The sequence below is a fragment of the Phyllostomus hastatus genome, unplaced genomic scaffold (genome assembly GCF_019186645.2).
Source record: "Phyllostomus hastatus isolate PE091 unplaced genomic scaffold, TTU_PhHast_1.1 phas_contig_58, whole genome shotgun sequence".
In the NCBI taxonomy this organism is placed as follows: Eukaryota; Metazoa; Chordata; class Mammalia; order Chiroptera; family Phyllostomidae; genus Phyllostomus; species Phyllostomus hastatus.
The window spans coordinates 22,949,143-22,971,266 of NW_025333916.1; the positions used below are offsets into that span (position 1 = coordinate 22,949,143).

At 35.6% G+C, this 22,124-nt stretch overlaps 1 protein-coding gene across 4 annotated transcripts in view; it reads right to left on the reverse strand.

The window, feature by feature from the left end:
- TNPO1 (transportin 1) overlaps positions 1 to 22,124 on the reverse strand; it is a 94,507-nt gene that overhangs the window by 35,491 nt on the left and 36,892 nt on the right. For 3 of the 4 annotated variants that reach the window (XR_006786722.1, XM_045847747.1, XM_045847745.1), the window contains exons 2-9: positions 20,933 to 21,046; positions 18,161 to 18,236; positions 14,081 to 14,230; positions 10,583 to 10,689; positions 8,990 to 9,123; positions 5,442 to 5,523; positions 2,026 to 2,148; positions 375 to 493 (exon numbers count right to left, since the gene is read on the reverse strand). Coding sequence is in view for 3 of the 4 variants with exons in the window: in XM_045847745.1 (XP_045703701.1) it covers positions 375 to 493; positions 2,026 to 2,148; positions 5,442 to 5,523; positions 8,990 to 9,123; positions 10,583 to 10,689; positions 14,081 to 14,230; positions 18,161 to 18,236; positions 20,933 to 21,046 (905 nt within the window). In the remaining variant the exon portion in view is untranslated. Of the gene's footprint in view, positions 1 to 374; positions 494 to 2,025; positions 2,149 to 5,441; positions 5,524 to 8,989; positions 9,124 to 10,582; positions 10,690 to 14,080; positions 14,231 to 18,160; positions 18,237 to 20,932; positions 21,047 to 21,179; positions 21,332 to 22,124 lie in introns of those variants that run through there. The other variant, XM_045847746.1, reaches the window with a different exon arrangement.

A 22,124-nucleotide genomic window follows, 5' to 3' on the forward strand; every position in this document is an offset into this window, starting at 1 on the left:
TCGCCAGGTTAAAAATAGCCTTAACAATAGGTTAACCAATTTCATAGCATCACAACCAGTGGGCAATCATTTTCTTTGTGGGAAAACCCCCCCACCAGAGTCCATGATCCAATTACAAGGATTATAAAAAAAGGTAACTGTGACAGAAGTTATCCAAAAGCAAGCATGATTTAGAATAAACCATGCTCATGTAATTTTAAGAAAATGTAGTTATTTCTTGGAAACCTCTTTACTTATACCAACAATAAAATTAAGCTGGACTTCTTTAGAACTTTAACTCCCTGATGATAGAAGAAAGTAACCTAAAAATATAAAAATGAGGAATCGCTGTTAAATTTAAGAACAAGGAAGCATTCATAAGATGCAACACTTACTTAGGAAGGTGCCTTACAAGCACATCTTTGCATATTGGTTGCTCTGCCAAAGTGAGCCAAAATTCACAGGCTTCTAGAGCAACATTTTCATCTTGATCTTGGGTCCTCTGCAGCATGTACTGTAAACAAAGGAGCCTTAATGTTAGTCAATTAAAATCATACAATTAAAATAAACTTCACAATATTTCAGCAGGTTAATAGTCCTTTGCTATGGCCTTGCACTTAATTTAAACCCTAGGTTGAAAATTAATATAAACAACAACACCAAAAGCTTCCTAGTTAATTCTAAAATGCAGCCAAATTTAAGAACTGCCACTTTAGAACACTGCCTAATGAAGTGTGCAATGCATGCATTGTTTAGGTGCTTCTGTGTGTATCTATTTTGTTCTATGAAACCACTGAGATTTTTAAAAATGTGAGTATTAATAATCAAACTTTAAGTCTTTGTAAAATCAGCAAAATCAAAAAACACTCCATTAAACTGTTCTTAAAATGAAATCTTTTTATAACCTAACTGCTCAAGCTGTCTCTTGCAAGTACATACTTCACATATTTAAGGAGATACATATATAAATACAATTACAAAAGTTATTTTTTTAATTTAGAAAGAAGTAATGAGGTTTCTCAGTGTAATAATTTGTAGTTTCCAACAAAATAGGTTTATCATGTTCTCTGAACACAGCAAGCCAAATTGACTCTTATTTGGAAGAACATCTGATCCCAAATCTGTCCAAAGGCGCGCTGTCTACCCTCTTTAAAAAACCCTTATGTGCAAAAACCAAACATAAACTCACAAATGATTTCCCACAGTACCTGGGACTCTGAGTTGAAGTTAAGTGATAAATTCATATACATCCTCTGCCCCACTGATAAACACCTCACATGGCAAAATGTGGCAACACAACAGGTGTGGCACACCAACCCTTATTACGTTCCGCACCACATCCCACTCCTGCACTGAAGACTGCTGAAGAACTGCAGCATTATGAATTGGGCTCCCCAGCTGTCACATGGCCTTAGCAAATGATAAAATGTCTTTAACTTTTTGGGTAATTACAAACTCTACAGTTAAACTTTCAACCAATTCCACATGCTTCTTCTAAATACTTCATGGAGAGAATAGGCTCCTCAGAGAAACTGTCATTTATCCCCATATTACGTTGCTACATATCCTTATCTTTACAATTATCTTTTGTAATGTTTTAGAAAAGGAGATATTCCCTCTCCATACCATATGGACCTCTGGGAGCGAAGAGAGGAACTAGATACACACTATTTAACCCACTTGTATTTTGTTCTAGTAATAGTTACACCTTGTTATTCTACCATAGTTTATTGATTATCCTAACTCATACCTAGTAAACACAAACAATTTAAGTATTTCCTAGTTATCCTGGTTAAAAGCTACCTACTACTTTAAATAATTTTTTCTCTTTAAAACATCTTAATAAAAGCAATCCATCTTAAAATATCTTAAATCTCATGAAAGAAAAGTAACCATAAAGAGAATTTATCCTTTTAAGATAATCATAACCATTTTTTAGTCCCCACAAATGAGTTAAATAATACTAGAAAACAATGGTTTCACACTATGCATTGTGTGCCCAAGATTTTTGAGGGAACGGCGATGATGAGTGAGCCTTTAAGTTACCTCAACTATATTATGCATGTGAGGAAGCAGGCGATCCATTCGAACTTCAAGCAACATCACAAGTGCCCGGCACACGTTTTTCCGTACCTCTGGTTCTTCATCCCCAGCCAACGCAAAGAGATTCTATTGCACAAGGAACATTTTTTTCTAGTTAAGTATTCTAATACATTAGAAAAGTTTATAAATACTGATCAGTAATCTGCAAGTTGCTAACATTTAAAAATGCTAAGAAGATGAAGTACAAATAAAGAATGAATTGGCTTACAATATTAGGCTATAAAATAAGGCAAACAGAATGATTACTGCCAATCATGATTTTGGTAAATGATCTAAAAACCACTGTTTCTGATAGAGTATGACTGGTTGTGTTTTGAGGTCATTTCTAGTGAGAATAAAACCATGTCATTAGGACATAGGGACACTCATCCAGCTGATCCAGAAATATAGGTAATCATTAAAATAAAATCAGACTTATCCTTCAAAATTACTGCCTATCAAGAGATTCAGTCCTACCAACTCTGATTCTTAAGGAGGTAACAGGTGGAAGTTCTATAAAAGCATCAATAATTGGGTAAATTATATATACCGAGTTTCTAAAACTTAACCCTAAACTGCCAAGGTACACCAGGTCAACTCCTGAAAAAAATACCAGCAATCAATCTCATACTGTTTTTAACAAGTTTCGCTACAAGGCTTAAAAAAATTGTCTGAAGTAACTTGCTAGCCAGTGGGGAGCATGTGAATCTGATTTTCATAGAATCATGAATAAGCCCACATTCACTTTACCAACAAGCCCCTACTAGCACAACAGGTTGTCTCGTATAGAGCTTACAAGTAGGGATGTGAGAAGAACAATAAATCTCCCCATCTCACTCCTGAAATTCTACTTTAAGTATGAAAACACGCATACATTAAAAGCAGTAAAAACATCATAAAAAAATAAAAATCAAATGTGCCTCATTGTTTTTTCCCAGGAAATCACAAAAATGTCTCCAAATAGATGAACCTAAAATCTTGTAACAAGAAAGTGGCAAGAAAATGGAGAAGTTCAAACATCAAATATGACAGTATGTGAAGTACTATTTCTGGCATTTTATTGATTTTAGAGAAACATTGATTTTTGTTGTTCCATTTATGTACACATTTATTGGTGGATTCTTATATGTGCCCCGACTAAGGATCAAACTTGGGCATATTGGATGATGCTCTGACCCAGTGGTCACCAACCTTTTTGGCACCAGGGACTGGTTCTGTGGAAGACAATTCTCCCATGAACCAGGGAGGGATGGGGGGAATGGATGTGGGATGATTCAAGCGCACTGCATTGAAGCCCACCCTCTACTGTGCGGCTCAGTTCCTAACAGGCCCTGCAAAGCAACTGAGCTACCTGGCCAGAGCTCTGTTTCCAGAATTTTAAAATCTGTGATTTCCCCAAGTCCCCAATGCTTTCGAAACTCTCTATTTCCTTTTTTAATCGACATATTTTACAAGGTTAGAGAAAAATACTGTTTACCCATCGCACACTGCTTTGTATGTTAGATATACTTCTTTCATTAAATTTGATGTTGTCTTAATAGGAATACCCAGCTTTACCAAGGTAGGTTTTGTTGTATATTAGAAACTAACACACTGTCACCAATAATGTCAAACCCAGCACATGACATCAGCTCCTGATGAAAACACTGATAACTGATGAAAACAATTCATTCATTTATTTATGCATCAAATAGTTATTGAGGGCCTACTATGTATCAGGCATCTCCTCTGGAGGTTATTGTTCTTATAGGATGGAAAACTCTTAAACTCTTATACAGTTAGCCAGTAGCAGAGAAATGTTAACATGGCATATAACACTAACAGAAAATATTTTAAAATGCTAGGACACATTCTTGTTCTTGCTCCGCAAACGGTCTTACACAATTTTTACTTTTACAGAGAATTTAATTTCTTTTATTCTACATTACATTTCTGTATAAGATGCTGGTATGTCCATCACAGTTCCCTTAAGGTGTTGAATAATACTAAGAGGAAATACTATTATAATTACAACTTCTAAAAGTAGTTATAGCAGTAGTTAACATGTAGAGTGCTTACTTTGTAGCAGGCACTGTTCCAACTTATTTATAGCAAATGTATAATGATCCAACAAGGTATGTCTATGATTAGCCTCATTTCACAGATGATGAAACAGATAACATCACTTCATTAATGTGCCCAAGGTTAACAGCTACTACCCCAGCTGAGATTTGAATCCAGGCAGTCTTACTATGGACCTCTAATATTGCCCACTACCCTCTATATCAAACTATACTGAAAACACCTTGAGGCATAAAATTTATTTATATAACCCTAGCACCAAGCACACTGCCTGATTTATAGTAGGTACTCAGCAAATGAGGGGAAAAAAAAACCCCAAAACACAATAATATTCACCTCCTCTTATAATTTTACAACAGAAAAATGGCCTCCGAAGGATTTTTAAAAAGAACAGCTGAGCCCTGGCCGGCATGGCTCAGTTGGTTGCACATTGGCCTGTAAACAAACTGAGGGGTTGTGGGTTGATTCCCACTTGGGGCACAAGGCTGGGGTATGGGCCAATTCTTGGGTTGCGAGGCTGTGAGAGGCAACTGATCGATGCCTCCCCCTCTTTCTCCCTCCCTTCCTGTCTCTCCAAAATAAAACAACAACAAAAAATTTATAAGAACAGCTGAAAAGAAACAGACTATTTCATTAATTTTATTGGATAAAAATAAAAGTTAAATGGGTTAAGGAACTTCAACGATTCTTCCACAATTGCTGTTTGCAAGCAGAGAAAGTTCTGAAAAGTAATTCTATTGCTTAAAAAAAAATTATGACCAAAAAAATTATGCTCTTATCTTTCTGCTTTTATCATAAAGTGTTGTTAGAAATGCTTGCTTAAAATTTAAGAGCCAATTTTTTTCCCAACACTTTTAACTTTCTAAATGGAAACCAAAAGAAAACCACAAGTACAGGTGATCCTCAAATAACGTCATTTCATTATCACATTGATTAGATGTAATAGGAATTTGACTCGTGTGTATCAATTAGCCTATGGTGGAACTGGTTTCATTATATTTTGTTTCATTTAAAGTCATAGAACATACTGACAACGTAAAATGAAGACTCACTATATTCCTTTTAGTCTGTGCCTTCAGATTCTTTACTAAGTTTATTCGACTTCACCAATGTTTCAAATATTGCAAATAATGGGAGATTTACCATCCACATGCAATTGAACAGTATAATGAAGGAGAAATTTTTATACTGAAGATATTAAACACACCATAACCAATGTTTATTATGATACAAGTGGAGAAATAAGTTGTTCTAAACCTACATACAATGAACATTTTCTAACCCTCTCAAAAATAAAGGAGAAGGGCGATAAATCTTACCTCAATGAAAGAGTCAATGTGCAACATCAGAGCTTGGGTCCTGCTGATGATAAACTGATTGACACATGCAACAGCATGGGATCTGGAAACAAAATTTAAACATTCCTCTATAAAAATATTATGGCTTATGTACAGCCATATACCCCTCCCCCCAAATGAGTCAGATTTCTCTATGTAATAACACAGAAAGAATACGAGTAATATATTAAGTGGAAAACGCATGTTGCAGAGCAATCTATTATTGCTTCTATGAAACGGAAAGGTTTCTGAAAAGGACATGTGCACATTTTTAATAGTAGAATGGAGGCTGGATAGGGGCATAATGGGAACTTTTATTTTCTTACAGACTTAAAAATGAAGTGTACGCGTTCCTTTTGAAGCTAAAAACAGAGAGTAGTCTACAGTCTATGTGTTCCGACATACCCCATTCAATTCCACAGCAATTCTTAATGACACTACCTAAAAATCATTCTCAACTCCCAGGTCACAACCATGATTACATTTTGGCTCCATGGGTCAGTTTGCTGACTACTGGCTTAGATATTACTCTATAACATGGCTACTCCTTAACTTCATTTCCTACTATGCTATAAAATTGTCTTTCTTTTGTCATTCTAAATGGCCTGCTTCTAACTCCAGTGCCTTTCTACTTGCTGTTCCCTGATCTTCACCTTGATCTTGCAAAGACTACTTTACTTTGTTCAGGGTCTGCATGAATGTTACCCTTTACAGAAAACCTTCTATACAAAATCTTCTGAATCTCTAACCCCTTATTCTCATTTTCCACAGTATTTATCATGAAACTATATTGTTTATCAATGATCTATCCTGGGTGCTTCTTCCAGTAACTCAATAGAAAAAAAAGATGGAAAACAGAAGAGAAAAGTCACCATGTACAGCTAACGAACATGACAAGATGTTCGATGTGATTAATGACAGAGCAGTAAACCATAAAGACCAGAATGAAATACCACTTTTTATCTATTTGACTGGCAAACATTAAAATGTGTGACAGTACTAAAGGCTGAATATATGTACCCAGGAAATCCCTCGCTTTACTAATAAAGAGTATAATAGATGCAATCATTCTGAAAAAGTTTGGTGTTATTTCGAGTTATTCGTCGACATGCCTCGTATCTTAGAAATTTCTTCTCAAGATTTTGTCTTAAGAGAAAATCTTGCAAATAGACAAGAGGAGACAAGCATAAAATGTTTTCAGGAGCAGTACCCACAACAGCAAAAACCTGGAAGCCACCTAAAGGCCACTGGGGGCGGGGGGTTGGAGAAGTGGGGTCAAAGTGGTGATGGGAGAGAGATATGAGTAAACTGTGTAACTATCACGCAAAGGAATAATATATAGTCAAAACAAATGACTTAGAGTGACACAATATGGATGAATCTTAACAACATAATGAATGTAAGAAGTCAAAGCTTAAATTCAGTACAATACCTTTTATAAAGTTAAAAACAAACATCAATAAATTTATGTTTTAAAATTCCAAGAAAAGGGTAAAGTTGGGATTAGATATAGGTTGTTTTTAAGATCTTCGTTTTTATTATGGATGGTAGATTTAAATGATTATTAAAAATAACTAATAAATAACTAAAGACTGAATGGAAGTGGGAAATGATGAGAATGTATCATAAGCTAAGAAATATAACCCAATTTGTGTACCTCTAAGTATGATTAAAAAATGAAATGACTGATTTTTAAATTGCTTAGTCATGTGATGAATAAAACTGTATGTATTTGCCTTGTTCTAATCTTCTCAAAGTTCAACAGTTACAGAGAAAGGCAAAACCACTCATAGTAAATGCTAGTTAAACTGTACTAATAAGGTGTTTAAAAATATATAGAATAAAACTACAAAAAGATGAAAGACATGTTTAGTACAAAGCTAAAATACTTAACAGTCATTTACCCAAATATACATTAAAATACTTTAACAGCATGTTCAACGGAATCTCAAATGGCCAAAAATGAACATTCATGGAATAGAAACATTTCTGTATTGCTGAACTCTACCCTGTTAAATTTTAAACATATGTATTATAGTTACAAAAGAAATTTTTATATCCACTAACAGTGTTCCAATCACCTGGGATTTTTTTCTTTTAATTGCTGAGAATTGCTCACAAAAAGTAACTTTCTTAGAAATATGCAGATCATCACTTTCTTTCACACCTTAGGTGAAATGTTAAAAGGGGGAAGGACTACCCCTTTTGTGTTCCCTAGGCACACGAAATCCTCTATCTAGTTACTTATGCCAGAAGAGTAAAATTTTATTTTGAAAATGTTTACTTGCATAACACTACCACAAATAAGCATCTCTTACGTTTCCATTGTGAATTTAATACTGGATTAAGTACCACTTAAGAGAAAAGTAAAATTAAATCAAGGTGCAAGAGTAAAAACTAAATAAAGAATTTATGCAAGAAAGATTCTGGATTTACCCTCTGGTCACACTGTTGCAACCAAAATCCTCTGGAATACAGCCTGGAATCTTGAGTAAGCCCCAATGGGCATCTAAACTTAACAGGTATAGCCTATACACTAACATTCATTCAGTCCGATATCCCTGAAGCCTGTAGAAACCACATAATTTCTACTCTACATAGTAATATATTTAATTACTCTACATAAAAGCATGAAGCACTGATAACTATAAAAAAGCAAAAATCAAATGACAATCAGAAGAAAGAATAATGACTTTTCCACAGAAATAATAAGCAAGGTTTAAGTTAAAAAAATACACATAACTGGAGGGGAAAAAAGTAAAGCAGGCTGGAAAACTTTTGGTGAAGTTACAAAGCCTCAAACACTTCAACAATATAAAAGGCATCATGATAATTATAGCATGATAAAACTGACGATAACAAAATAATAAAAGGCTAATTTAGTATTGCAAAAATAATGAAATTTCAAAAACTGTATGCTAGGCAGTGTTCAAGGAACTAGGGATCTAAAGGGAAAAAAAACCGAAACAGACCAGTTTAACTTCAGGAATAGCCAACCAGCCCTGCTGTGTGATTTCAGAGTATACTAAAAAATCCTTCCTTCAGGATTAAACTTTTTTAAAAAAATAAATAGATGTAAGCTCCTTAGACTAAAATTACTTAATAATTTAGATGTCATTCTGGAGAACTTTTAGTACATAGGTGGCAAATGGAGGTATGTGCACTTGGCAAGATTCATAAATTAAACAAACAAAAAAACAAAAACAAAGAAACAACCCCCCCAAAACCCCACTGAGTTTTAGCCTTTCATAAAGGACCTTAAAAGCATGACTGTTAAACATTACAAAGGTACTTAAAACATGTAGAAGGTAAATAACTATCATATTAAATGACAATTTCATCAGAAAAGGTCAACATTTCCTGGGCTTTGTTTTCAAAGGACCAAATTTCAATTATCGAAATTCACCTTTGTGGAATATATAATGTATTTTGTTAGGCACAAAAATATCAGGAAAAACAAAAATAAGAAAGTAGTCAGGTTTATATCCGAGTTTATAAATTAATTTAATATTGGCTATACAGATAGATACCTTATTTTTGGACTACTGTGCTTGAAGAACTGTAAGAATTTTGGAATCATGATGTTGAGAGGACGATCTAAAACATCGCTATCTAAAATCTCAGCAGAATCTTCACATATCTTCTGAAGGGCACCAAATGCTCCCTGTAAACGACATGTAAATTATTCAAATTAAAAATAAAGCCATTTTAAAAGCAGACTGAAGAACACTGACTAATTTGTTTGAATTCATGTTCTCAGCCCACATAAAATGCTTCCTCATAAAATCTATAAATTTAATCAATTTTAAGACAAATTATTAAGTCATTGGTTATCTAAAATCTCAGTTTAAATACAGTGATACATTTTAATTTTAGCACTAAATAACTTAGAATGAAAAGAATTTTTTTTATTTTTAGAAAGTGCTTGCTTAAAATTTTGATACCCTTTTATGTTACTACCATTAACCAAAGCACTATTTAAATTTTAATCAACTGTTTCCTGATAGCTAAATACTATTTTAGTTTTTCTGTAATCTTATCAGTATATTTCTAAAGCATTATAGGAAAACACACACACATATGAGAATGCAAGTTTTTGTTTGTTTGTTTTTTCTTAGAGTCTTTTCTAAACATTCCTTTCCTGTCCTTCTCCCTAGTCTCCCCCTTCCCGAAGTCAGACCTGGGCCATACACTGCCGTGTCAGAAGACCACCCGATTTCCTCATGTTAGGTTACTCCTGGGCCTACCTTGCTGCCAAGCCTTTCTCTTTTTTGAGAGGAAGAGCGGTCAATGCCTTATGCAAAATACCTAAAATGGTTTCAATTTAAAACAGACTTCTACCCAAACTGGAAGCCCAGATGATTTAAGATATTCTTAAAAGTACTCATCAACAGTGAGAAATTGTAGAAGAAATACGGACTCCTTCACTTCCCCAAACAGAAAGATTGATACTGATTTGATCAGTGGCAAACAATGAGACTACAATTAATGCAGGATTAATACTAAACTAGACATGTCATACAGTAAGAGGCACAAAAATAATTTAGAGAAGCTGAACAAATACTCATGGTCTGGGAATTTGGTAAGTTTTTTATTTATTTATTTTTAATTTTTTTAAAAAAGATTTTATTTACTTATTTTTAGAAAGGTAAGGGAGGGAGAGAGAGAGAGAAATATCAATGTGTGGTTGCTAGGGGCCATGGCCTGCAACCCAGGCATGTGCCCTGACTGGGAATCGAACTTGTGATGTTTTGGTTCGCAGCCCGCACTCAATCTACTGAGCTACACCAGCCAGGGCTGGAATTTGGTAAGTTTTAAGTCTACTTTCAAAAAATACCATATTAACTGATTAAGCTTTGACAACAACTCTGTTTATTACATATATACCACAGCCAAGAAAAGTTTTCAAATACAAAAACAGAAGATATTTCCTTATAGAAAATATAGTAGAGAGGTTTTAAAACTTAAGCCTTCTGAAAACTATAAGACAAATTATCACTAATTTAAAACAAAAAGATAACTTTAGGCTTTTAAGTTTTGAAATATTTTCAAAGAAAAACTTTCAAAGGTTATTAATACACAATATGGCAAGAAAAATTATATAACAAAGCAAATACGTTTACCTCACAAGTGTTGTAATCTTCAGAATCCAGTAAGCTACAAAGTTTTGGTAAGAGGTCAGGCCAATTCTGCAATTCTCCTTTGGAGGCTATGGTTGTAATCAAAATACCTGGAAAGAAAACACACCTTGAGGAAATCTGAATGCATTATGTTAGATACTGCCACATGAACAAGTGCACACAAACATGTGCAAAACCATACACACCTAAATGTCCCGAATCAGCCCGAGACGTCCAAACCACTAACATTCATCAAGGACCCCCGTGTCACCTCAGCATGTTAGTGGAAGAACCACAGCATAAATCAGTTCTGTATTTAATCTTGTTTTTTAATACTTCATCACCTTTTTTTATTTTTAACAATCACCTGTACAGAAAACTACAACTTGCCCTTTTTCTTTTTTAAAGATTTTATTTATTTATTTTTAGAGAGGGAAGGGAGGGAGAAAGAGAAACATCAATGTGCAGTTGCTGGGGACCGTGGCCTGCAACCCAGGCATGTGCCCTGACTGGGAATCAAACCTGCGACACTTTGGTTCGCAGCCCGTGCTCAACCCACTGAGCTACGCCAGCCAGGGCCCTTTTTCAAGAACATACCAAGCATAGTTCCACTAATTAAAACCACTATTTTGTAGAAATCACATACAAATATTAGAAAGAAAATACATGAAAATATTAATATCACTTATCGCTGGGTGATGAGCATGAGCCTGTGAAGTTCAAATAAAAATACATCAAAAAGCTAAGAACAGCCCCCTGCCTTAACTTAGGATCACAGCCATGGGAGCACCTAGGCACAGGGAGGGAAAGTAGATAAACCATTAATGGAGAACAATCCTACATACTCTGTTTGCAACAATCCCTCTAGTGTGGACATACTCCTACCAAGTTTTCCACTTGCTGGATCAAGAACAAATGACTGGCAAGGTGATCTTGGAGAATCAAGTGGCACATGCTGACTGATTATGTCACTCTGGATTATTTCAACTGTGTAGTGCAGCTTATTTGTAATAGTTACACAAATATGTAAAACAAAATTTTGTGTTAATACAAGTGGAGTAATAACAAAAAATTTCTGTTAATATTTTTCTCTGCCTTAGTAAATTTAGAATTAGTGACATAAAGTAAGATACTTGGCAATCACAGATCTTTTAGTATCATTAAGAGTATACAATCTGATAGGCATATTATATGTACTCTAAAGCTTCGAAATACTAATCTGTAAAATTTTTAAAAAGTGCTTTCTTAGTTATTTTGAGAATTCAGTAACATATGCACACAAAATGCTTGGTATATAGTAAATGCTTTATGATTATTATTAAGTAGCAAATTCCACTGTTTGTGAGTATAAATTCTCTTTGAATTTTCCACCATTAGTCTTGAGAAGGTTGTTCCCAATGGTAAAGAGTTAAAAAATGTCAAGTTGTTGGCCAATTTTTACTCTTCGCTAAAAAAATAAATTGTATGGTAAAGGTTATGGTATGGATAGCATTTTTAAGATAGCATCCTTACGATAAAATAGACTTCTAATAAGATAAAAAAGCAGCAAGACTAGTAACATATCTGTTCCTCTGGTCAATTATTCTTTCCCAAAGTTAAAATATAAAAGAATTAAGGGAAAGAGAAAGCCCTGAATCTTCCTAAAGGAAACCAAGCATGATTTAAAACAGGCGTCCCCATCCCCTCGACTGTGAACCAATAGTGGTCCAGTGGTCTGTGGCCTGTTAGGAACGGGTCAATGAGCAAAGTTTGCTTGAGCTCCACCTCCTGGCTGCCCCCACCCCTGCCCCTCACTGTCTTCCATAAATCTGGTCTGTGGTGCCAAAAAGGCTGGGGACCTCTGTCTTAATAGGAGCAAGGATAAAATGAAATAAACACAAGTAACACCCTGGTACTAACAGACTGCTGATATCCATTACTTCTGCGCGGAAAGCATTAAAGAATGTTGACAGACTAACTCAAATTCATCTGGCTCCATATAATCTCATCCACTCCTAAAAAGTCCTCTAACGCCTAACACAGTTGCAAAAAGTAAACAATTATGATTTTCTGTGTACAAAAAAGATGGGATTGAAAACTGGTATGCTTGACAATATCTATTAAAATTTTAAATGTTTAAACACACTTTGACCCAGTAATGCCACTTCTATGAATTAACTCTACAGAAAATTTCCCACAAGTGCATAAAAGGATGCTGTTCACCGAAACGATAAAATTACAAACCAACCATATATTCTTTAACAGGAGAAACAATTTTACATTCATCTAATAAATTACCACACAGTCACTGAAATGTGGTCCTTTTCTGGCAAAATTCTCAAAATGTACTGTTAAGATTAAAACATTAAAAAAAGACTAGCACACACTTTTTACGTGTCAAGAGTTGCAGAGCATTAGGAGGGTACATGATAGTCTATCAGAAAGCTTATGGAGCCCCTTTCCTAAAATTACAAATGCCCTCTACCCATCCCATTTAAACTCAGTGTTAATTATGGCAGTATTTAATAGGTGAACATTTAGAAGGGGAACCTCTGCTTTTTAAGAGATTAGCTGGGTACTTTTCGAACCCACCATGACAAAATAGAAAAAAGTAAAGAACTTTTAATAAAAACGATTGACTCCTTTTGAAGGTTAACTGACTTCCATTTAGCAAACCTGCCAGATTAAGAGAAATTCGAGATCCTTGTAAAATTAACTGCTTAAGCCCCATGGCATACTGACTGCTGCCCATTTAGTAAGCTACGCTACAGCACACCTGCCTACTTCTACTTCCACCAGGGGATGTGTGTGCTTACCAAGTTAGCGGTGTTTGCTTCCAAACCTATTCATACCAGTTATTACCATTAAAATCATTCTTTCACTGAAATGAACATTCTGAAGGCTCAAAACTGCTGTACATTAACTTCTCAATGTCATTGACACGTTCTGTGGTTTTAAGTGAAATAAATAACAAAACCAATTTTACCCCAGGCTAATTACATAAACAAAAGTGGGCTCCTATGATATCATCAATGTTAAGACAAAACCATGGTGAATGAAACGAAATTACTGAGGATCTGCTATAATTAGATGTAGACAAGTCAAATGTTAAGACCAAGGGAAAAATAGTCAAAATCTAAGGTCCTGTATTCCAGTTGTTTTACCAAGAAATTTTTCTTTCCATGTAAAAGAAAGTGAAACTGAAATTTATACCCCATGTATTACACAGGAAGACAGGTGGTAATAAGGAACTCAAAGAAAAGGCAATGGTTCTCAATATCATTTCGTAATGCCCCATTTTAACCAACTTTGATTAAGCAACTACCAGGTCTCTTATCCAGTGAGACCCTTTTCTTATCCAGTGAGAGTTTTTATTGTAATTACAAACATGATTAAAAGCATTTAAGAGCAGCAATAAAAAATTTCACCCCATCACAATTCAATTTGAAATGGATGAGAAAAATTCCTATCAAAAAACCCATTTACAAATTAGAGAAATAAAATGATAAAATTGTAACTTACCTACAGTGGCTCTAATCAAAGGAGAGGAGTCACCAATATTGTTTAAACATTCGCTTTTAATAAAGTCTGTTACACCATTTGGAAAGTTCTGAAAATGTGCTTTAACATTATTCTTCAAAATGAGACCACTCAATGATCTTGTGGGTTCATCTGTAGTAAAATAATGATAGCATTGAGTTTTAAAGTAGTTTTCATTTTAAAATGTACCATGAACAGTGACTTTAAAAATATTTATATTCAAAAGCTGATTGTAACATTCCAATAATTTTGCTATAACCAGGAAAAAAATATCACAAATGATTTCAAAAGATTAGCTCCATGATTTATAATTTATAGTTTAGGGTTTCTCAACCTTGGCACTACTGACATCTTGTGCCAGATAATTCTTTGTGGTGGAGGCGCTGTCCTGTGCATTGTGAGGTGGTTAGCAGTATTACTGGCCATAGACGCCAGCATCATCTCTCCAAGTTGTGACAACCCAAAATGTTTCCAGGTAATGTCGAATTCTGGGGGAAATGGAGGAGGTGTTACAGGAGAAGAATTAATTGCACTGGGTTGAGAACCACTGATTCAGTTTAAGAGTTAATTTAGTTTATATATGGCCTCTGTACTCAAGCTTTATTGAAACCTGATATAAACATCAAATTAAAGATCTGAAGTATTAGTCACTAATATCCCATTAAAAATTAAGTGGACAAAGAATATATGGGATCACCTTCCAATACACATAATTGCTGTTCATTCATTTATTGTCATGTTTTTCACTTGCCTCTGAGCTAAAAAAAAAGGGGTAAAACAAGTTTTAAATTTTCCAAGTTTAAAAACAGAATTTACTTCAGAAAAAATTAAATCCAGAGATGGTGTGAACAAATTCTCAAGAAGCAATCTGATACTCATAGAATATAACTGATTCACTGCCAACTGGCATCATCATCAACAATACAAACAATAGCGAACATCGTCTGAATGTTTATCAGGTACTAAACACTGCTAAGTGCTTCTGCTTTCCACGTAGTTTGTATTTAATCCTCACAACCTCATGAGACAAAAATTATTCTCACCGCACAAATAAAGAAACTGAGACCTTTGCCAAAGCCCCACCAGGCTGCTAAGAGGGGAAGCCAAAATGTCAACCTCAGGAGTCTGGTTCCAAAGACTACGCTTGATGCACTGTATAGTTTCACCCTCCATGAAAGCCCAGAGGACATGAAGAGCTGGTGCGTTAAACAGAATATACTATTACAGCACTACTACTTCACATACCTTACTAAAAAACAAAATACCCCAAGCTTGTTCTAATTAGTAGCGTGCTCCTAAAGTCTGACTGGCACCAAAATCTTCAATGGTAAGACACAGGGAGAGGCAAAAAGATAGCACAGTTTCTTTGCATATATTCAGGCCATCGCAGCAAAATAGCCAAAGAGGTTTTGTCACCATTTAAAAACTTCTTCCCAGTTTCAATTACAACCCATTCCAATGAGTAGATTAAAATGAAACAAAAACACTTCTAACTTCTCTTCAGTTTAAAACTGCCATAAAATAAATAGTGAGATATTTAACCTCCTCAAGCAATAAACTTCTTTTTGCCTTAAGTTAGCCCATTAATTCAGTCATGTAATTTTATTTTAAATGGCCTATTTGTTTACAAGAAATACACTATTGTTTTCACAATAAAAGTTACAAGATGAGGAGTTTCAATAACAAAGTGAAATTATTTAAAATATTTTATATTAAAGTATTTATTTTAATTAAAATTAAAAATATCCTCTCTAAAATCTATTTAAAGGAGCCATGAAGTAACCACTTCCTTTTTTTTTTCAATCCTCACCCAAGGATGACAGAAACATCAACTGGCTGCCTCCCCTACACACCCCAACCAGGGATCAAATTTCAACCTGGATATGTGCCACGACTAGGAATTAAACCCACTACCTTTTGGTGTTGGGATGATGCTTCAACCAACCCACACCAGCCAGAGTACCACTTCCTTTTTGTAAAGAAAGTAAGGCTTTACTTCACTGGGCCTCAATTTGCTCATCTGTAAAGTGAGGAACTAGATGAGCTCATTTCTGAGGTCTCCTCCAGATTTAAAACATTACTACACGATTCGGTGTAAACAAATACACATGAGGAATGGTGAAGATTACTAAATATTTTCTTTTAAGATGTTACTTATGTTTCTTCTCTAATATGATGGTCACAACTTTTTAAATAGAAAACTAGATATAATTAACTTCTCCGAAATAAATGAGTAAACGAAGAAACATCAATTATACAAACATAAAGCTCCTACTATGTCCTTCAAGAAAATAACTAATGAACAGAGGAAATACATTTTAATCAGTGTCAGGAAAATCCACAATTTTGTGGTTGTGTAGCTAAGAGGTATTTTTGAAGGCAGTTACACCAACTTCTCTTGCTATTTGAATAAGTTTGTCTGCTTTTTCAAATACTTCTGATGTACCTTTATACCCCAAGAAAGCTTTAAGAAGGAGTATAATATTTTAACCATCCTAATATTTGGAATTTAGGATGAGGACATGAGAGTAGACAGTTGGTGAAATAAGCTTAAAATTTTCAAGTAAAAACAATTATAGTTTAGAAAAAGTCATTACTAAATAAGTTCTTTTAAAACCAAATAGCCCTGATTTAATTATAAACTACTGTAGTATGTAGGGAAAATAAACTTTCTGTATAAGAAACAGTGTATCATAAGTATGCTTAAACTAGAAATATTAATTGCTGAATTTAAAGATATGCTGATGGGATTTCTAATTTCTTAAAATGAAGATTTAGAAAGTTTTAAAGCTTCTATTACATCCCTCCTCAGCAATTAAAACCCCTACAATTAACTAGAAAATTATTTGAAAACAATTCAAAATAAGTCACTCTGCTGTGCATGGGTTATCAAAATCTGGATACCTTATTAGTGAGATTTTACCACACATTCAGGCCATTAACCAACTAGAGCTTGGAGCTCAAACCTTACAGATGGTCTGGTAGTCTAACCCAGGCATTTTATTTTTATTTATTTATTTTTAAAGATTTTATTTATTTATTTTTAGAGAGGGAAGGGAGGGAGGGAGGGAGAGAAACATCAATGTGCGGCTGCTGGGGGTCATGGCCTGCAACCCAGGCATGTGCCCTGACTGGGAATCGAACCTGTGACACTTTGGTTCATAGCTCGCGCTCAATCCACTGAGCTACGCCAGCCAGGGCCTAACACACGCATTTTAGAGTTGAAGAAAGAGAGGTGAAATCTGTGTCTGAGTCTGAGACTACTTCCCAACTCTAAGTGCTGTGTCTTTACTAACCACACTATGGCTTCTGAAACACTCATCACTGGATAGGATATTATAATTTTTATATTTATAGGCCAGTCAGTTGCTTAATACATATTTGAGCATCTTCTATATCTGACAATGTTCCAAAAAGGAAATACTCAAAACAAATAACTCCATGAACACCTCTCATTACAATGTAAGCTCCATGAGGGCAGAGATCCTTGCTTACTGCCCCTGAGCCTACATACTACCTGGCAAAGAGGTGTATTAGGAAAAAAAAAAATCAAATGACTGTCATTTAAAAACCACGCAAGTTTTCAGGCTTTAAACCATCATAGAAGTTAAGTTTAAAACGTGTAGAATAAATAGTTAATGTGATGTGATTATAAGTGATATTTCATTTTTTCATCTTGGTTATATGAACTTCAAATCTTTTTTTTGAACACACATATATTCAGTCAATTAGTAAATCCTACATTCATTCTGTATGTTAAAAGGAGTAAATCTCTATGATATTCTTATACAAGGATTGAAGCTACACCCCAAAGTAGACTTTGCAACACTCTTTTCATTTCCAAGAATCAGGAAATTTATTATAAAAACACTCGATTAACAGTTGAATGCTTGTTAATAAGCATCTAAGTACTTAGAGTGGTAGTAGTAACTCAAGTCTGTTTATTCCACATCTGTAAAGCAAGTGGTTACTACAATGAAATCCTTTGAAATGAGTAATTCCCAGTATATTTTAACAGGGCTTAAAACACTTTTAGTAGTTATTAACACAGACCCTACTTACCTTCAGATTTTAATTTTGTCAGAACAAAAATTAGGTAGTTGTTAAAATCTGGATATTGATTGAGTTGTTCCAGTTTCTAGAACAAACAGTAGTTAAGGAAACTTCTCAGTGTAATCTGGGGAAATAATTTAGTATTTTCAATGTAAAATCAAACATTTCTTTTTCTGGTATTTTTAGCCTTGCTTTTTTCGGCACCTCATTAAAATCATCAATACACTATTCCAAGAATACACTTAGTAGTTGTGTTAAACCTCTTAGGTGCTTTTTTGTCTGAAATATTAAACTTAGTATTTTATATCAATTATACCCATTACAACATAAGCCAAATTCCACTTTCACCATGCTCATAATTGCAAAAATATTTTTCAAAATAGAATTTCTTTGAACTTTAAAAATCCTAACTAGAAGTATTTTTAACTTAAAAAGCACTTTTTATTACTCACTTGTTCTTTAGAATTCAAACGTTAAGATAAAATGTCATTTATATACCAGCCTACATATTCAATTTTATTACATAAAATTAGTGTTATGAAATTACTACACTGCAATAATTTTACAATTGTTTACCACCAAGACCTAACACTTCCAGTGACACAAACTTGCAGGTATTTTATTCTGTTGGCACACAACAGTGACATAACATTGTCTTATCTTTCTTCATGCCCTCTCAACTTCTAATATACTTTTTAATAACATCCCTGATTATGTTTTAATGGACAGAAATATTCAAATGTTTTTACTCAATGGACCTGTGGGTTTTTCTTTTTCAAATTAAACCCATGATATAAACACAAGGTACACTGTACTATCTATTTATTACATACTAGAATATCTCAATGTTATGGTGGTCAAAATGTGAATTAACTACCAAAATCACTATCTAGAAAAATTCCACAGTGTGATACTTTCTTTGACCAAGAAAAACGCAATGATTTCTTTTTTTAGTGAATGGCCAAGACTGAAAGCATGTTGATAGGCTAATAAATTTTTCATAAATACCTGCTAAGGTTTACTTTCTCACAACTGGCACTATCTATCCATACTATTATAATGATCTTTCAAAAAGTGCTCAAGCCAGCATAAAAACACTAATACATTCCTTTGTAGAGAGACACAAAAAAACAAGGCCATCATTAGGCACTTTGAAAATATAAAGTAGTGCAGATTTTAAAAACTGATCGCCTCTACTTACTAAAATTTAACTTGTCCTGTAGATAGACGGCATACAATGCTCCAGGCACACAGAATAAACATTAAATTTTATTGTTAACCCAAGCACAGGCATATAAAAAGTATTTAATAAATACATACTAAAACAAGAAATTTTGATATTCAGTGCTGTATTAAGAATTACAGTATGGTTTGGGGCTTGTCTAACTTAATAACTGTCATATAATTGTCATTAAGTATCAACTTCTATCATTCCCAGAGCTGTAACACAGATTAAGACTGAGCCATAATAAGATGAGGATACAAGCTCCAATACACCCCAAAACTATTCTTCTCTTGGTATTAACAGTATTCAAAAGAAATAGCTTTATAAAAATTTCAAGCAGACCTCCATTTTTAAATGGGCACCATTTTAACCAAGAAGCTAAGTACTTACTTATCTACTGAAGATTTTAAGTTACAGCAATGCAGTACTACTTAGAAATTTACCGGCGCTTTCTTTTCATGTAATTGATATATATACTTATTTAGGTACATAAGTGTGTATGTACACATAACTTCCCTTTTACATGTTTACAATGTAAATAGGCCCAAATTACACTGAAAGAACTGACTTACAAATTCCTAATAAACCAACCAAGAGGCTTTTTCTGCAAAAAAAAAGAGCTGCCTTAAAGGGTTTTTGTTTTTTATTTTTATTTTTTAGAATTAACTTCTTTGGTCTTAACAGGGATAAAAAGGTTATTTATGTCAGGTGAATAAATCAGTTTCCTTTATTGGCTCCAAGAATTCACCCGATATCCACAGTTTAGGGCATGACAAAAAAACACCTAAGGAAGGTTTTCCTTCTTCTCTTAACTTTTTCTGTGTCCAAAACCGTAGCAATAGGACCGCTACACCAGCAAACTCCGTAAAAGCTTGTATAAGTGAACAGCCTTGAGCCAAAGATTTAAAAAGAAAATCTAATTTGGGAGCCTGGGAGCTTGCAACAGGTGTCAGCATGAACAGTCCTGGGGTGAGGCCTGAAGCTCCCTAATTCTAGGTCTCCAACTCTTCTAGGGGAAGCGCATGGAAGTAACCCCAGGCCCAACACGCCGGCAGTTCAAACCCCGCGCCAGCTCCACCCCATTTCTGGCGGACGCTGCGAGGACGAGCCCAGCCGTTCTCAGAGCGCCCTCCACCTGGCCTCTCCACAGCCCGCAGGCCCCAACGCGCCGAGCGCATTGTGTGGGCCGGGGCCCCGGGGGTCTGAACCCGGGCCACGCTGGCCGCGCCACTTCCTACCCCCTTGGCAGGTCAGCAGTGGGCGGGCAGGGACGTGGCTACCCGACCGGTGCACACGTCGTGATCACGGGCGTCGGCCCGCAACCCCTGCCTCGCGCGGGCCGGAAACCGGCGGCGCCCGGGACGGAGAACCAGGGCCGCGTGCGCGAGGTTACGGGCAGGGGCAGCGGCGGGCGCGCCTCTCCCCGCAGGAGGACGGAGGGCGGAGGGATCCGGGGAGCAAAGGAGGGGGAGGGGCGGCAGGGAGCCACCCCGCCGGAGGAGCGGGCCCGCGCTGGCCGAGCTGCGCGGGCGGCGGCGAGGCCTCAGAAAGGATACTTGTTGCACGGTTCTCTGGATGGTGGTGTCTGGAGACTGGGACTCTTTCAGCAGCTGCAAGATTTGCTGAAGCCCTTGCTCGTCAGGTTTCCACTCATACTCCATTTTGGTTTGCTGCAAATAAAGCCAGACACAGGAAGAGACAGAGCAAATGTTACTCCCCAAACACAGGCCCGTGGGCTCCCCACGCCAAGCAACGCCTTTCTCCCCGCCCGAACGGCCCCTGCGCTCCCCAAACGCCTCGGACCTTTCTGGACGCCCTGAAGGATGTCTCGGACCACGAAACCCGGGGAACTGATCCTTGCGGCTCAGCCGCCAATGTCTGCTGCTCCTGCCGCCGCGGCCGCCGAGCGCAAGGAGCCGACCAGACTGAGTCACCGCGAATTTGCAATCTGGCCCCTAGATCCGCTCACGGGAGCCCCCTGGGTCCTAATGCCACGCAGTTTTCTCCAATCCAATCCAACTCGAGTTCTTTTCAGATTATTACTGATTTAAAGGCTAATTAAAAGTCAAATCCTTATCACTTCCCGCGAAACACCTGAAAAGATCTAGTTTTGGTTATTAGGCATTTTAAGTTAACATGGTGAAAAATGAAGGATGATTCATATAGGGGAAAAAAAAGCCTTTATGGTGAAAACTGGATGATTGAAATAAAAAAAAAACCACACCCTAATAATTCTCCTGATCGATATCCAATACTTAAAAGAAATAAAAACGTTTACATTTCAATTTGATATAAAATCACTGAATACTAATATTTGGTCTAAAATATTAAAAATGCGCTACAATTACAACCCACATCTTAACACTAAATGTTGCATTTATATTTGCAGAACTTGATTTTTAAAATGCATTCTTTCCTAAACTTCAACTTTTGAACTCATTAAGTGAAATAAATTCCATCTGAAATAACCGCTTTTCATACCTAAGGGTTTAGGGCTGAAGGAAAAACAAAAAAAATACTGAAATATACAACTGATAGTGTTTAATTTGATTAACGTGTTTTCATATACATTTTTTAAATTTGATTCTCTCACTGGGGAGGTATTATTTGCCCCATGTGCAACTATGGGACAAAAAGATATGAGCCAGTTATCGTAAATACAGTAAAGATTAGGAGGAGAATATAGGTTTTTTAAGGTACTAAGAGTTGCATAATCAATTGATACTATTATATCAATGACGGTTTCAT